Source organism: Ammodytes marinus (assembly GCF_949987685.1).
Source record: "Ammodytes marinus genome assembly, chromosome: 22".
Classification (NCBI taxonomy): Eukaryota; Metazoa; Chordata; class Actinopteri; order Uranoscopiformes; family Ammodytidae; genus Ammodytes; species Ammodytes marinus.
In genome coordinates, this window is record NC_137226.1 from 8,417,066 (window position 1) to 8,434,424 (window position 17,359).

A 17,359-nucleotide genomic window follows, 5' to 3' on the forward strand; every position below is an offset into this window, starting at 1 on the left:
CACACACATCCCCTGGCTTTAGTGGCACAGCGGGAGTGTGGTGGTCTTGTGTGGCTTTATTAACTAGGGTGGGGCAGGGAGAGGTGAGGTGGTAGAGCGAGGAATGGAAGGCTTGAGGGAGGGGGAGAGAGAGAGGAAAGAATAAGGGGGAGACAGGGGTAGGGGGGAGTCCCACCAGGTGCTAATAGAGTTCCTGCAGCTTTGAAACATTTGCTTGCGCCGGTCCCCTGGAATGGAGTCAAGTTTCATCTGTGGCAAATTACCCGGACCGAGGATTGACCTCCCCTTCAACGCACACCCCAGACACACGCCTGCGACACACACTTACCAAGTGGGACAGACGTGTGCGCACACCCACAGTTACGCCTACATAGCACCGCCATACATCCACAGCGGTGAAAAGCCTTCCCAATCTTGTATACACATACATTTCTCTCTCTCTCTGTAATCCCTGAAGAAAGAAAGAAAGTGAACAAGCATATTTCCCAGAAAATTAAAGGTGGCAGTGATTCTGGAGAAAGCTTGTTTTCAAAATCACTTTGTCAAAATCAGTAAATATTTTCTCATGATGTTCTACCCGTCCGTTCTGTGTGTGCGCTGAAAAAAAATACATAGCCTAGTTTTTTGGGCTGGCAGGCCCAATTTGTTTATACAAACCAGTTTACAGAGCCTAGGCTGTGTAGCCTATTAACACCAGATTTTTTAGGTAGTGGATCGTGAGGAGATATTCACTGATTTTGACAACATTCGATATTGAAAAGCATTATCTCAGATTGAGATTTATATTAACTTTCTGATCTAACTCTCAGAGAACTTTTAACTCGCTCACCCACCACCACTGCAATATTTCGGCATTAGCAAACACTTAGCGTCTTATTACCCCTATGCCAGACACACACAGGTTCAACTCACGCCAACCCCTTTCGATAATTGTGGTGGGAGAGGTAGTTCACTTGCCTGTTTGCATGCGTGTAATTTATCCTGCATGTGTGTGTGTGTGTTTGTGTGTGGTCCAGTCTGGGGTTGAGGGTTAGTAAATGAATCACTTTTGCTCAGTAAATCTATGGATGTCGTACACGAATGTTTATACATGTACAGTATCTATGTGTAAGTGTAAGGATTTACAAGTTTGTTCATCTGTCGTTATGTTACGTATTCTTGTATGCATGCAGTTGTGTACGTGTGTGGGCTTGTAGGAATGCGCACATCTGCATAAAGCGCCAGTCGTGAGATGCAGCTGCAGGTTAATTTAGCCTGCAGTAAACGTGGCTTGGCGTGTCAGAGAATCTTTAAGAGAGTGGATTTTTTTTTCTCTGTGCACCAGACCCTGGCGCTTAATCACACACATTACCCTGATTGGACACCTGCAGGCTCGCAGCCCAGGAAATAAGTCACACTCTACAAGAGTAAAAGATGTCTGCCTTTCCTTCATGTCTGTGTTGTGGAATTGACTCGACTTGAGACACTGCAAGACTCACCGTAACTGTTTGTCTGGCAGTGTTAGTCATTGTTTGTGACTCTGAGCATGAATCTGTTGGTTTGATCTGGTGTCTTAAGTATCAGGAAGTCCGCTAATCACTTGGTCAGTTCAAAATCTGGCTGCCAGCAGAAAGGAAAAAACAGTCATAGCAGATGCTGACAAAGCATCGGCAATGCAATCTACTATTGATGTTGACTCCATACTAAATGACTGATTCATGCTGCATCACTGCTTTGTCAGCAGATTACTCTTAACAGAGAAATGATCATTTCCTTTAAAGAGTCTTTTTATCCAAATGACAGAGAGAGAAATGTTCTTACATTGTATCTAGTGGTATCAAGTACCGTATACACTCACCGGCCACTTTATTAGGTACAGCGGTTCAATTTCTTGTTAACACATAACTTATCAGCCGATCACATGGCAGCAACACAATGCATTTAGGCAGGACAGGACAACTTATTGAAGTTAAAACCGAGCAACAGAATGGGGAAGAAAGGGGGTTTACGTGACTTTGAACATGGCAATGTTGATGGTGCCAGACTGGCTGATCTACTGGGATTTTCACTTATAACCATCTCTAGGGTTTACAGAGAATGGCCTGAAAAAGAAAAAATATCCAGTGAGGGGCATTATATTTGGACGAAAAAATGCCTTGTTGATGTCAGAGGAGGATTGGCAGACTGGTTCAAGATGATAGAAAGGCTGTTGCCTAGTCAGATGAGTCCTGATTTCAGTTAAGAAATTCAAATGGTAAGGTCAGAATTAGGCATAAACAGCCCGTCTGGCACCATCAACCATGCAATGTTCAAAGTCACTTAAACCCCCTTTCTTCCCCATTCCGTTGCTCAGTTTGAACTTCAGCACGTTGTCTTGACCACGTCTACATGCCTAAATGCATTGAGTTTCTGCCATGTGATTGGCTTACTAGCTATTTGTTTTTACAAGCAATTGAACAGGTGTACCTAATAAAGTGGCCGGTGAGCGTATAGTTTTGGTGTTATTTGTCCTCGTTATCCAATAGCTATCCCTTCACCCTATTACAATGTTGCACAATATCAGCTAATGGAATTTGCGCATGTGTGTGTGTGTGTGTGTGTGTGAGTGTGTGTGTGGGGGGGGGAGGGGTTTCAACATGATCTGGATCTAAATTGGACATTTATAGGATTTATGTTGCGTACTGTACTTTGTACTTGCCTGATATTTTTTGTCGATAGGTCATTTTAGTTAAAGTATGTGCTGACAGATTTGCATTCTTTGCTTTTTATTTGATCACTTAGTCTGGTATTCATTGGGACTCGTATTGTCAGACTGAAGTCAATAAACTAGCTACAAAAACCATGATAATGTCCAAAGATAGTCCCTTTGAAAACTATACTTCACTGTTTGTTCTAGGATTATTATTATCATCATGATGATGAATATGGATACTGTTTCTGGAAACATATTTTGCTGTTGAATTATGTATGCCATTTTTGAATAGGACTTAATATGTAAAAAAAATAAGTATCGTCTTTGAATGATTTCTTGGACACTAGCAGGGACTGGATTCCGCTCTGCAACCATGCAGTGACAGAAAAAAAATTACCTTTGTCAGAATATTCTATTCTGTTTAGAATAAATAAAAAAGAAAAAGCGTCAATTGACGAGCTTTTGAGGTCTTCATTGGCAGCAAGAAAGTAAATAAACAAAATCAACATTGTTTCAACTCATTTTGTCATGGCTTGAATGTATCAACATATCAACAAGTTACGCACTATTGCTTTGTACTCTTGTGAAGACAGGTTTCCAAATTACATACTTTTTGCTGAATCAATAAATGTCTCTCATAAAGCAGTTAAATCTCCTGTATCAGTTTTCAATAGTAGCTTTCCGCTTTCCTGTCCGGGTTTGATCATTTAAAAGACAAAGTTTTGACAGTTTCTTTCTTTCTTTTTTACTTTGGGTCTGTCGGCAACATCTCTGTAAGTGCTCCTCTGTCTTCTCTTCTGCTCTCCCCTGAGATAATATTTCCAGTCAAGGACAGCTGATATAAAAAAAAAAACGTGGGTGAAGCTGTGTGATTCGAAAACCACATCAAACCTCTGGTACCGGTCACTGCACGGGGCCACGAGGGGAGGTTTCGTCCCACATATGCCCCCTGGGTATTTTTTTCTATTTTTCCTGATACAGCCGGACGGGGCCCTCAACTCGAGCCTCACTTTCTCTGCGGCCAAAAAACATAAAAGGAACATGAGAAAAAAAACACAACGCTACCAGACTGCAGCAATTACAACAAAGAGAGTCTATAAATGACCAGCAGATGAGTCACAAAGTAACAGAGCTTCCCAACAGGGATCCTAAGTGCATGGGGCAGGGACGGGGGCGCAGGTGAAGGCATTTGGAATTCAAGTTTTCTTTGGAAAGACGAGATAAATGCTTGACTATGCTGACTAAAACTCTCTTTTTTCCTGAGGTAAATAATTTCTTTGGCTACATTTCTGACGAACTGAACCATCGCAGGTTTGTTTGTTATTTCAAAGTCAATTATGCGTTAATATATAGAATCAACATCGCTGTCATTATGCAATGGTGTTTCTTATACCCTGCCAGAGTGAAGCCTTGTCTGTCTGTCTGTCTGTCTGTCTGTGTGGTCCACAGGGGAATCACACAAGTTCACTCTCTGAGTCAGTCCCCAGACTCCATGGTTTGAGATGGACCCAAATCTTCTTTAGCCTACTGGGTTACACCTGGACTGTGAAACAGTTTCCTTCACAATAGTATAGCTTGGGCCTCAGTCTACTTCAAACTAAGTGCTTGTCAAATGGCTGCTAGAGTGTACAAATCTCCCTATCCTCACAACTCTCTGATGTCAGAATTGGGGGGGGATTCTTCTTAACTGACGATTCAACAAGACATTCCACATTCTACTTAATGTGACTCAATGCGAGAATAGGCAGAAATGATCTCTCTCTTTAAATTATTGTGCATTACTGTTCCCCAGTTGTCTTATTGTTTGGATCAAGACAATAAAGACACTAAATAGAGAAAGGCAACCAGGAGGAGGAGGCCATGACCGCAGGCTTATTTCTCAACCTCCCTCCCTCCCATTGCCGAAAAGTTGAATTCCTTAGATTTGTCGTTTGACAACACATAGTACAACCTTGTTGTTCGTTATAAATAATAAAGGAAGAAATTCATCATGGTGATGATTGCGATGTTCTGACAATGTTCTCCTTCATTGTAATGTAATATTATAAAAGAATCAATGTATAAAGGAGTTGCATGAAGTCGACTGCTAAGGAAAGGGAGAAACCGGAGCACCCAGAGAAAAATCTACACAGCCAAGGGGTTTGAATCCAGAACTTTCTCCATGTGAGGCAACAAGGCAAACCACTGCACCACCATGCCAATAAGACATGTTGATGAAATACAAGATACATTTAACATATCAATATCAACTTCCCCTGAAATGAGATCCCCCCTTGTGCCACAAGTACCACAATATTGGTAACAGCAGTTGTGATTGGGTTATAAACTGGGGCCAGAGACCTTTAACAATGTGTGTGAGGTGAATAAGTAAAGGAAGGGCTATGAAGTTAATTGGGATATGGGTGGTTGCGCACAGATTGAAAGAAACAAGCTTTCAAATTACACAGAGGAGCACAAAGGAGAACAACAAAAACCTCAACAATGCGTCCGTGGCCTAATTCCCTTTGCTGTCAGTTACGGTTCTCAATGCAGTTTCTCCCGACCACAAAGCCTCAACTTCTGTCTTTTTTCTTTTTCTTTCTCTCTCCCAACAAGCATGTGCCTCCTGGATCCTTTGTAGGCCTGCTGCATCTGTACAAAAACAACATTTTCTCAGCGGTGGTCAGCTGGGTTTGTTTTGCGAGCACGAAGCACTTCGGTAATCCAAAACCAGTCACACTGTGGGATCGTTTTCACGGAATCGGAAGGGAGAATGCAGAAACCATATCTTCTTCATCTTGCACGGTGAAGGAATGCAGGAGTAAGCATTAGCCGAGAAGAGAGAGAGAGAGGGGGATTGAGAGCTGTACATGCGTATATCAAAAATGTGGAGAGTTATAGAATCATCCAATTTGAATTTTCTAAGCGCTTGTTGCACGGCGACACTATCTCTGTACTCCTCGGAAAGCCATTGAAGAAAAAACAAATCTGCGGTGTAATGAGAGGATTGTTAAAACTTCTGTAATTACTTGCATAATAAACTCTTCATATTTATTCTAGAGGCCGTTTATGTATGGGACTTCTGGCCAGATATTAATCAGTGACAGAGGGACACAAGCCCAAACACTTAGGATAACAATCAAAAGGACAACAGGCGTGACCTCTCAGTGTAAACCGACTGGGTCATCTTGTTGCCAGACGTTAGGATCCAGTCCCCTGGCCGGAAACCCCACAGTTTGCTGTTGACTTCGCAACTCATCCGTGACAGACAAGGAATAACACTTTTGGAGAGGAAGGGAAGGGGGGACGGGGGTGTTCCAAGAAAGACAGGGTGCTGTCAAAGGAAAAAAAACAGTTTTTAAGCATGATAGTTAATCTTGCGTACAATGTATTAAAAACAGAGAGACTGCACATGGTGAAAAGTATGTCAAGGTTAAAACGTATAACAGACTGTAGGACCAAATCCAAATTGTTTTTGCATTATGGTGTTGATAAATTATATTTTGATTTGGTATTCGGTTTCTTCACTTCGTTCTTCTTCTTCATTCTATGAACTCATGCTTACCTAAAATGGCAGTTTCAGAAAAAAATTCAGTTGATGTGGTTGTAATCAATTTCTGTCACACGGCGTGTAAACTACGTAATATATTATATTATTAGTCTCTGTATAGTCATTTGCCAACCGTGCTACACACAGTAAAGGCCAGTTATTATTAAAACTAAATACTAAAGACATTGTAATTGGTCTTATTTCAGAAGTCCCCATGCACCTGAATGTTTTTCTTTCTTCATGGGGCTAGCAGTATACCAAACACAACTAAGTTTAGTTTTTAACATCCATAATAAAAGAGTAAAATGAGCCTGTCGTTTTTTTCTTTGGGGGGCAGTAGGGAATTGGGGCTCGAAGAATCTGGGCTTGAGCACAGCTGGTTTAAGGTTCAAGTGCGAAAGGGGACTTGCTGCTAACGAGAAAGTCACTTACCATTTGATCAACATGCAATTGGGAAAAAGGGAATTACTGCAAATTTATGACCAGAGAACATTACGGCCCGTCATTAATGGATGTGTCCTTGAGCCATACTCAAGGTTGTAGAGAGACATGGCTGGACCCTGCGCTCCTTCCACACTTTTTCTTTTTCCTGGACATTGTTGTTTTTGGCTGGATGTCAGTTTTCTGCTGTTGGCTAGACACTGGGAGAACAGACTCAGGGTGCTTCCTTCTCATTCTCACACACACATATGGATGTGAAATGTGTGCTGGCGACGTGACAGAAGTTACTAACAGAAATGTGATCCAATCTGGAGTAAAAAAAAAAAACAAGAGACATTTTGCAAGAAAAAAAGGACATCAGCCAGAACTCTTATAAAAAAAATTCAACAGATAGTTATCATAAACTTTTTTATTCTGAATATACCTTTTGCACATGAATAAACACGTTTGTTGTTCTCCCCAGGATTATAAACATTGTTCTTTTTTCTCTTTTTTTGTTGAGAACAACATAAGTTTTGTACAAATGTATACATGACTGATTCTTGAGAAGCAAGATCCATTGAAGTGTAACATATTATTAAAGCACAATGAAGGGAGACTGACAGAGAGAGGGCCCACCAAGACCCTCCAGAGGCAGAGTCTGGCGAAGGGACGACTTGGTGGGACGCCTACATCAAGAGCCTGCCTTAGAACCAGAGGCAGGGAGAGGTTGACTGACAGGCCCGCCAAATCGTCTGCCAAAGAGTGGCAGTAAGGTAAAAGAGAGACGCACACACACACACACACACACACACACTCAAAAATAAAAATACACACACAGAAAGCAATCCTCAATATTCCAGACATGAAATAGGCCTACCTCAACGATCCATACAGACAGCACCAACAGAATCAAAATCACGTCATAGAGAGTATATTATTCCTGAGGCGACAGCATCTGATTTAAGCACTTAAAGAGTAGAATGGAACATTTGGGCGAGTATGGAGCTTGATTTGGTTCATCCTCCAATGTTTTCTGTGCATTTCTAAAAAGATCCAGTTGGAACATTTTAAAGTGTTGTCAATCATTTGTTATCCATACAATGCAGGTCTCTGCCCAAAGTGACTTAATAGGACCATACCAGTGTTTTTGGCAAGCTTATGCAAAATTCTCCATATGTTTTATAGCATATTAATGCTGGTCATATCGGAAGGGACACCTTAGCTTTTTCATTGGTTTCTATTCATTTCTGTACAGCTTGAAATTCCATTTGCAGACTCTTGAAAACTTGCACGAGAAACATGCAGAGTCTGCGATTTGACCTTCATGCCATGTGCAAATGAATAGAAACAAATGGCTGCCTTGAACAAGGAACAGCAAATAAACACGACTAGTCTGTGCTAACATTCTGATGTTAAGCAGATAATGTTTAACATTGTCCGTCGATTTATTTTTAGCTTGTTAGCTGGCTAACATTTGGTTTTTACGCCTTTCAAGCATGAAACACACAGTACAGCGGAGGATGATTAAAATATCATTCATTTTTGCATAGTCATAAACCAAATTATTGGACAAACCATTGGACAACCAAAGTTACTAAGTTCATCCTGAGGGGTAACAATAGTAAAAAAAATGTATAGTGACGACTGCGCCTTTTTGCCATCTCCATAAGCTAACAGACTAACTATGCAGAAGTACTTCAAACAACCCTACTTCAATCCATACCATAGTTGTTGAGATATTTTGGATTACCAGATTGACATGATTTGCATGGCTGAATATGCCACAACTTGTTTTGCAAGTGATCGGCAGTACTGAGTAGTAATTGGCCTTAAATCATGCCATATCACTGGCATGGTCCTTGAATAATAGTGAAAACATGGCTTGAACCAATCAGACGGATTGATTAGTGCATCCTGAACATCACACTGGCCAACCAGGTTCCCTTTTTCCCAAGCTGAATCAGACCAAACTAGTGGAGCAAAAATGCTGTCCCCTCAAGAGAAAGGCAGTAATAGCTGATCATACCTTTTCATACCATGAATATATGCCTGACACCCAGAATATTATGCTTCCCAACATTACACACCAAAGCAGGGGCACACCAGTTTTTTTCTTTTTAAGTTTTTCTTTTTTTTTAATCAAAATGTCAGTCACTACCATGCAGCACAGGGTAACAATTTATGAGACTTACATCTTGCCTATGTTAATTGCATAACTGTTAAATTACGATAATAGGTTTCTCCACAAGAGAATAAGAGAGTCCTATATGGCACTTGATATTCTTGAGTGTTAGTAAATGAGGAGCATAAATACCGGTTTTAGTTTCATCACATTGATTTTACTAGTTTTTAGAAGGTTAGTTTCTGTGATAGTAAAAAGTGCACCTCACCCCTCTGAGAAAGTTAGATGATGGTAGTGATGGAACTTCACCAAAGTAAATGGATAAACTAGAACTCCTTGATTCGACTTGGAGGAATGCTTCTAACATGAGGATTGTCATTACTCAGTACGATGGAACCGCAATTACTAGTGGTAATGTGGTGCACACAACTTAATCTCTGAGGTTTTTACAGCCCCCACATATTGAGTTACTTTCCTTCAAACATGTCTCAGTGTTTATAGATTATACGCATAGAAAAAGATCCATTCCGTTAAAATGTTCAACATTGATTTAGAAATAAATTTGATGATTTTCAGTCTGCTATTTGGTAGTTAAACCACAAAGTGTATCCTTAACGTATATGCTACCAATAACAGTTTCCAACCTTCTCAGTAAACTAACGAGGTATCACACATATGCTACATGTGAATCATTTTAACCTATGATTCGTCAATTCTCAGCTGGAACCAACAGACACCTAACTCATGATCAAGTTGCGTGTTTATGCATCGACAGCAGGGCTAAAATAGCCATCAAGTTCAGCTGGTTTAAGTCAAAGTGACATTTTTATATCAAAGCGTGCCAAATTGGATTTATGACTTCAATTCCTCAGCCTCATGTAAAAACATAAATAACCAATAAGAACACATGTCTCTTTTGACATATTGCAGCTTCAAAATGGATTACTTTGTTTCAACCTGTAATGAATAAACAGAGCTATTTACTCTAATCATTGCTGACATTGTTAAAACTGCAATGACATTTAGCAGCTCTAAGAGTCTGGATTTGGTCCTGTGGAATTAGTTTTTTTAATTTATTATTTTGGCGGATATATTTTTATTCTTTGGTTGATTAGTGTGTTTTTTTTAATCAACTTGACATCACTGATCCTTCTCTGGCAAAACGAAATTGACAATATTTAAATAAAAGCCTATACAGAAGATCATCTGTACATTTTCACACTTAAGTAACCAGGTTTTATATGTGTAACTCATGGAAAAAAAGGCACACAAAATGACAAAAAGATCAAATTATATTGGAGAAAATTAAATACAGCAGTTGAAAGGCTCACAAGAATGGGCTGTAGGGATTTCGGCTGGGAACTATCATACCACACGTATAATAAACTACCAGTCAAAAGAAGCAGCTGCACTCTAAATTGCAGTGCGAATAGTAGTCATTTCATTTACAAAGTGACAGCAGTAAATACAAATGTACTTTTTAATCCCCGTTTTCTTTTTGAACCAAAACGTCAAATAAAAATGTCTCATAACCCTCCCTCCCTCATTCATTTTTTTTCTTTACTGGTGGCATTGAAACAAACAGTAGCATGCTGTCCTGACGCCTGATTCAAATAACCAATAAAGAGTCAAACAAACTCTACACTTCTTTCCACGCAGACACCACAGGTCTACAAAGCTAAAGGGTTGTTTGTAGGAGTCACATGGCACAAGAGATTGTTGTCCAATGATGAGCATGCATTGGACGCCAGCCAGGCTCATCCTGATTGGTTATGTGCACTATGGCAACAAGAGTTTTTTCATTGGAGCAATCCAACACCAAGGTTGAGAGAATCCAGGTAAGGACTGATGGCCTTAAATTAAGATGATCGGCTACAAAGTTAAAAAATCCGTACACTCAGCAGAAGCAGGCACAGGTTTGTTTCTGTGCATAAACGTTACAATGAACATGGGATTTCCACACTGCACATACGGTATCTACATGAGAGAACACTGGGGCAAAAGTAGATTTGTCTTGCGACCCTCAGAGACACTGTAAAAAATGATCTGGGTAGAGCTATCGTAAAATTAGACGGCGAAAACATTTACTATCGGCAACCCAAAAAGAGTTGGAACGGCACAAATTTGTTATGTGACAATTTGGCGTATCTTACCGCAGTCTTAGCCAAATTCTCAATCACAAAACAACAAATACCTAATAACTAGCCACTGCAAATCGATTCAAAATAAACTTAACGCTTGCAAAGAGCAGCGCTGTTTCTGGCAGTGGTAAAGAACATCTGCTCAACATCTTCAATTAAACAGAACCCCATCCCCCCCTTCCCAATCATGATTTAAATCCCTCTGAAACTGTAAGGCAGTCCAATCTCTTTCACCGATGACATCAAGCCAGAGAAAGTCCAGAAGTCGCCGGTCAAAAGGAATCGCTGGATTCCTCTAATTTTCACTGACCATTGAAGGGATCGAGAAAAATAGGCCTAGCTTGAGTTCTTTCTTATTCTTTCAAACTGATATATCTTCCGATATACAATTCTTTCTTCACTCGTTCACTGTAACAAAACCCCTGAAAACGAAGGTGTCAAAGGAAGAAACTGGCAGGATGTTGGCCTCAAAGGTTTTTTTTGTTTGTTTTGTCACAAGCGCTTCTCGTCGGGCATTCCTCATTTCGGCGACAGCGTTACATGCTGGTTGCCATTTTGGAGATAACAGAAGGAGAGGGAGGGAGAGAGAGAGAGAGAGAGAGAGACAGAGAGAGAGAGAGAGAGAGAGAGAGAGAGAGAGAGAGAGAGTGTGTAATCGGGATGTTCAGAGGTCATCACGAGATGGCATGGTATCTGGAGCCAGTCAACACCCAGAGCAGCACCAGCTGCAGTGCCACCATTAGCCAGAGTGGGGGGCTCAGGCTGGACGCCCCGCCACAGTCAGGGTCCTCCTCCTGGTGCCAAGCATGGAGGAAAAAAGAAGTGAAGTTACTGACTGTTAAAGTCGACACATTAAACACTTTCTAATTGACAATTCACGTACTTTGCGTTAAAGGAAAAATCCCATTCACAAGCACATTGTGGAAGCCAGCCCTGGAAGCTATCAGGCTTTAACCCAAAGTGGCCTTGTCTAGCTCCACTGGATTTTGGAAAAGTTTGTACTCAAGCAAAGCCAACAACGGTCAGGTATCTTTCTTACAGCTTTTCTCTTCGTAAATTAATTTTTTTTAAAATTATATTTCAAGTTGTCCTTTACATGGAATATTGACTGATGAGGATGCTGTTTCTATTCTGCCTGAGACATGTAGCTTAGCTTTAGCCTTATTATTTTCTTGTATTTATATATCAAGCGTCATCAATTGTGTTTATCTGATTTGCATGCTGTATTTTTACATTTGGTCTTACTTTAAGATACCCATAAAGGGAGAAGTGATATCTTTTTGTTCATATACGCCTACGTGTTAAAATCACCCTATATTCATACAGCAATCACTTACAGTATGCACAGTTCATAACACAGGTCTCCCAGTCATTCAGCTTTGCAGTAGTTGCTAGATAACATTTTGAGTATCCAATCAGTAGACTGAGTGCTATAAAGAGGCGGGTCTCTTTGCCCGTGAAAGATAACTCGCTGCTCTCCATCGCGGCACTATCTGACAAACACAGCTGCGCGTTCCAGTGGTGGGTGACGTAGGAACAAGGGAGGGGACTGCCAACTGCAGTCACTGACAGGAAGTTAGCTAAAAGGATCATATCACTTACTTCTCCTTTAACAGCAGGCGAAGGGACTGTCAATGAAAACTAGCCTTCAAGCGAATTCGTTGCGTTTAAAAAAATAAATTTAAGCATGTTACTTTACACTGTCCCTTTTTTAAAGTAAAGAATTTAATTTATTTTACAGATTCATGACCCTTTCAGAAGTTTTCCATACTTTAAATCATCTCGAAACATTACAAGTCAGACAGTGACTGGGTTTTTGACACATTCTTAGAGTCTACCAGTGTCAGTCATCTTTATGATTGTAAACCCCACATGCTCCGTTTGACAACGGAAAGCCTGACAGGTTGACAGGTGCAGCAAGTTAGCAAAATTAACTAGGGGTGGTGGGCTTCGAAAACGGTCAACCAGACTATGCAAAGATCATATAAGAGGTCAGAAAATATATTAAAAAAAGCTTCAAAATGTCTTTTTACAGGCTACTTGACTGGGAAGCTTTGAGCCATGATTTCCGACAACACATACTGAATAGGCCTACACTTATTCTCTGAATCTGGGGAGGTACAAGGGGAAATGCCCTTGTGTTTTTAGAAACGGAAAGGAGTTGAGAATCATTGAAAGAGACGTACAAAACAGCTAGATTCAAATGAGAAGTGAGTGGTCTGTTTTAGCTAGCATCTGGCTACATCAGAAATCAGGGCCGTCAGGAGACACGGACACTGAGGGCCTATTGCCTGAGAAGGATATGATATATGGGGAAAGATAGAAAGAGCACGAATTGAAGTTCAAAGTCAGGTGGGACAAGAACATTTTTTTTGGACAAGAGGCACACAGAGACTGGGAGGTAAGTTACAGGGAGGTGAAGACAGATGTTGGTAGAACATAATGAAGAGTGACAGGTGAGAGAGATAAGGGCACGGGAAACAATGGAAAAAGACAAGAAGAAGTGGAACAAAGCAGAAACAGCAAGAGGAAGAGAGATGGAGGAAATAGAAACATCAGGAGAAAGAGTTACGAGCCAAAGACAGTCGGATGGAGAATAAGATAATGAGGAAAATGTGAATGAAAGAGAAAAGGGTTAGCGTTATGGGACTGACCCGAGAAAGCACATGAACAGTGGCAGCAGTAACATGAGCAGAGAGGGAGCCAATGGGGAGCCTGCGCTCCTTCGGCACATGGCCTCATCCTAACCATCAACAGCCAATCACAGAGCAGCAAGCAGAGAAAACAGAGAAAAAGAGAATCATGCAGCAAAAGGTCCATATAGTCCGCAAGATGTTAGAAAAGCAGATATGAGCAGAAAAAGGCAAGACAATTTAGTATAGACAATAGTAGCACAATACAGAGTTCACTTGCAAGAAAAGGGTGTGAGAGAAAGAGTCAGTGTGTGGGTGGTTGTTTGTGTGTATACGACTGTGTGTGTGTGTGTGTGTGTGTGTGTATACGAGTGTGTGTGTGTGTGTGAGCAAGACAGTGCAGGCATAAGAGTTATTTCATAAGGCTGACAAACTTTGACACTGGAAAAAGACTATAGAGTGAAAACAAACAAGAGTATTAAAGCACAGGGGATTCACACGCAGCTCAAATTCAATTATTTAGCTTAGTTATTCATAGGCGAGTAAGGACCGACTGTTTGTCTTTGCGTGGGAACTGTGCGCACAAACAGCTTTCGAGGGATTGCAAAAAAAGAAGAAAAAAAAAAAGAAAAAAAGAAAAAGAAATGAGATGCACGATGTAAAGATATTAGTGATGGAACGGTACCATGGGTAGAATTTCTTCGCTGATATATAGTTTCCATATCGGGAGCGCAGCTTAAGCTCTTGGTCTCTGGCCAGTGGGGCCTTAAGCTTATGTTTCTTGAAAGACTGACTGAAATCCTTCCTTCATTTTTTTATTGGTCCCTAATATGTTGCTTTTGCTAACCCTTATTTTCCAGGTTTAACATTGGGTCATCTGGAGTATAAATTTGGATGGAATAGTAAAACACTTTGGGGTTAGGGCTGGGATATAAACTAACCTTTATACTACAGTAGATGTACCTTGATAACAGTAAACGTGTGGATAATGTTGATTTTTAAAAACACTTCCTTCCTTCATGTCGTCCATTTTGATGTTCTTATTGCAGTTCGGCCATTTAACGACGTGATTGGTTGGTTAGATGGGAATAGTTTGTTATAGATTTTTCTCCGTTTAAAGCTAGTCATTCAATCAATATTGTTTTGATAACATTAGACCAAATTCAGTTGAAAAGGGAATTATCACCCAACTCTGCGGTTCCACTCAGCTCTAGAGCGTTTTAATGTCTTTGATGTAATAATTTTTGTTCAGGCCCAGCACCAAATGACAGACGGACAGATGCAGTGGCTATGGTGAGAAAATAGAAGAACGTTTAGCAGCTGAGGAGCCAAATATTTCCCAAGGGAGTCAATGAAAACCCAAACAGAGCTAAACGGAGATTGAATATTCGACTCACTTCGACTTCTCCAAGTGAATGGCTAATGGTATTTCTAAATAGGCTGTTTGCTAACAACATCTCCATGCCAAGTTCATAATAAGTCGGTGTTGTTTGTTGAGCTAGTTGTGGCTCCCGCAATTGGCCGATATCAATGAATAAGCTTTGATTATATTAGCCCTTTTTGGTTGGAAACTGCGATATAAACCCCCAGTTTTTCATCAATTTGGGTTATTGTCTAGCCCTATTATTATATAGTATTCAAAAATATATCTTGGGTTTGGATCTACGGATGGTAATCATAGCTCTGTCAGTGCTAGGAGTATTGATTGAAGGATCGTCCCGTAAGGTGTAACCTGTTCTAAATTTAACTCGCCTCAAATGATTTTAGCAGGGAAATTCCAGAAAGACTAGCATAGCCTCCAGGCACACACATTCATTTGAAAGGCTTTTCTGATTCCAGACTAGATTTTCATGACTTCTTATGAGACTTACAAAGCAGCAACTGTTTAGCGGCTTGGCAATATTATGTACATGGAACACCACATAGAGCACACTTAGCAACACAATTGTGCAGTTCAAATTGTTCCCGGATTAGTAGAAGTCTAAATGAAAGCAACTTACGTGTTCGGTGTTATCAAAACAGGCCGCGGGCCCTTTCCTATACCGAGGTTTTTGGGCCAATTCACAGGGATCAGGACCATCAGCTAGAGCAAAGTCAGGATCATGACACGGTAGCCAAGTCGTTATTAGCAGCAACCAAGAGGATTTTCCATTTTGATAATGTTGTTATATTTAATACTTTTACAAGTGTCTACTGAAATGGGAAAGAGTCCAAATCAGGCAGATGCAGTACAATTCTGGAAGGACTCTTAGAACTCTCTTTTTGGCATTCAAGCACGTTTCTCCAAACCTCAATGATATGGCAGTCATAGCACTATTTGTTCCAAGAGACCTATAATTGACCACAGCCCTGTGTATTTGATAGAGATTTGTTTGTGAGCTATTCAGCAGACATATTCCACGCTACCATCTGCCCTACAGACACGGAGAAACACCCAGTGCATTTTCTATTCTAGGCCAAATCTTAAACGTCAATTACAGCGGAAAAGCTCTCTCTCTCATTGTGATGGCTGGGTGTATTAGGAAAGTTCTCTTTCAGCAAGTCGGAGTAGAAAGTGTAATATAGCTAATGGCTGCATGTCAGTGTCCAACCACGGCTGTCTTGTCAAAAACATGACATTTTGAAACCATCTGTTCGCTGAATCAAATGTTCACGTTGTGTGCCAGATGAAGGTAAAGGATACACTGCTGTTCATCTTGTATTAACGGCTTGTTGTCACAGGACAAGCAGAGGAATTTCGCATCAGCAATGATAAAGACCAGGTTCGTCTTGGGCAGCTTTTCAGCATGGAAGAGCCTGGAGAGGAGCAGATGCACAAGAGACACAGGAGAAGTTGTTGACAACATGGGCGGGGGTCCAAGAAAGATGGAGGCAATATTTCCCCTAACATGTGCAATATCTGACAAGAAAGCAGTGAAAAGGAAGACACTAACGTTGTCTACTGATTTATAGTTGACATTAAAAAGGTGCACTACGCAACTTTGGGTGTGTCAGAGAAGTTAACATTTTTCTAAGGTATATTCTCATCAACTGAACAGACACACTTTCCTCACAGGAAAATTGGATCCCTGGAACCCTGTTTGAAGTAAGTAAGCTACATGAAAGTAACTATTTCACTGTTGTTATGTTGTTGTTGTTGTTGTTGTACAGCAGCAGGACCCACAGTTTTGCTTACAGACATGTTTTAGTCTGACATTGGGTTCCAGGTGCCTCTAAATAATTTTGTTTTGATTTATGATTTATGCATTAATCAACATTAAGAATTACATGTTGAGAACATATGTTTTGGAAACTTAACTGCAGGCTCTGTTAATATAAACAAATCCCTCTGCAACTGAAACTGCATAGTGCACCTTTAATTGTCACATGTACCCTTTAACAAAATATATAGAAAAAGCACACAGTGGAATCGCTCAATCAGTTCTCCTAACTGGTTTTTATTCCAATGCGGACACAAAACCTGCTGTGCCACCCCACCCTCCAAAGACCTTTACTCAAACCCACATGTCACTGGTGGACAAATGGATTTCTCTGCTTATTTTTTATGGTGCTTGTTAAAAAGAAACGTGTGTGCGGCTAATGTGCAGGAACGCCGCGCAGCATGTGGGCAGGCACTCCATTAGCCGACACGAGGGGGCCTTAAAAATGGCGTGCTTACAGTGACACACACATGCAAAACATGCCAAGACGGTGGTCCACACTGGGGACTTGACTTTGCCTTTATGGCATGTGAATTTTTTTTCTTCTTTTTTTACAGCCCATTCTTATAGCGCCGCCTCTGGGGGACTTCATGTGTGTGTTTCATTAGATGCAAATGAAATCCCTGCAGCTACAGGGGAA

General features: G+C 40.7%; 1 protein-coding gene across 1 annotated transcript in view; it reads right to left on the reverse strand.

Moving 5' to 3' along the window:
* Positions 1-10,019: 10,019 nt before the first annotated feature.
* LOC307268682 (voltage-dependent calcium channel subunit alpha-2/delta-1-like) overlaps positions 10,020-17,359 on the reverse strand; it is a 92,121-nt gene continuing 84,781 nt past the window's right edge. The window contains exons 36-38 of the mRNA XM_080051414.1: positions 16,203-16,315; positions 15,520-15,602; positions 10,020-11,680 (exon numbers count right to left, since the gene is read on the reverse strand). Coding sequence (XP_079907540.1) covers positions 11,561-11,680; positions 15,520-15,602; positions 16,203-16,315 — 316 coding nt within the window. The 3' untranslated portion in view covers positions 10,020-11,560. The remainder of the gene's footprint in view (positions 11,681-15,519; positions 15,603-16,202; positions 16,316-17,359) is intronic.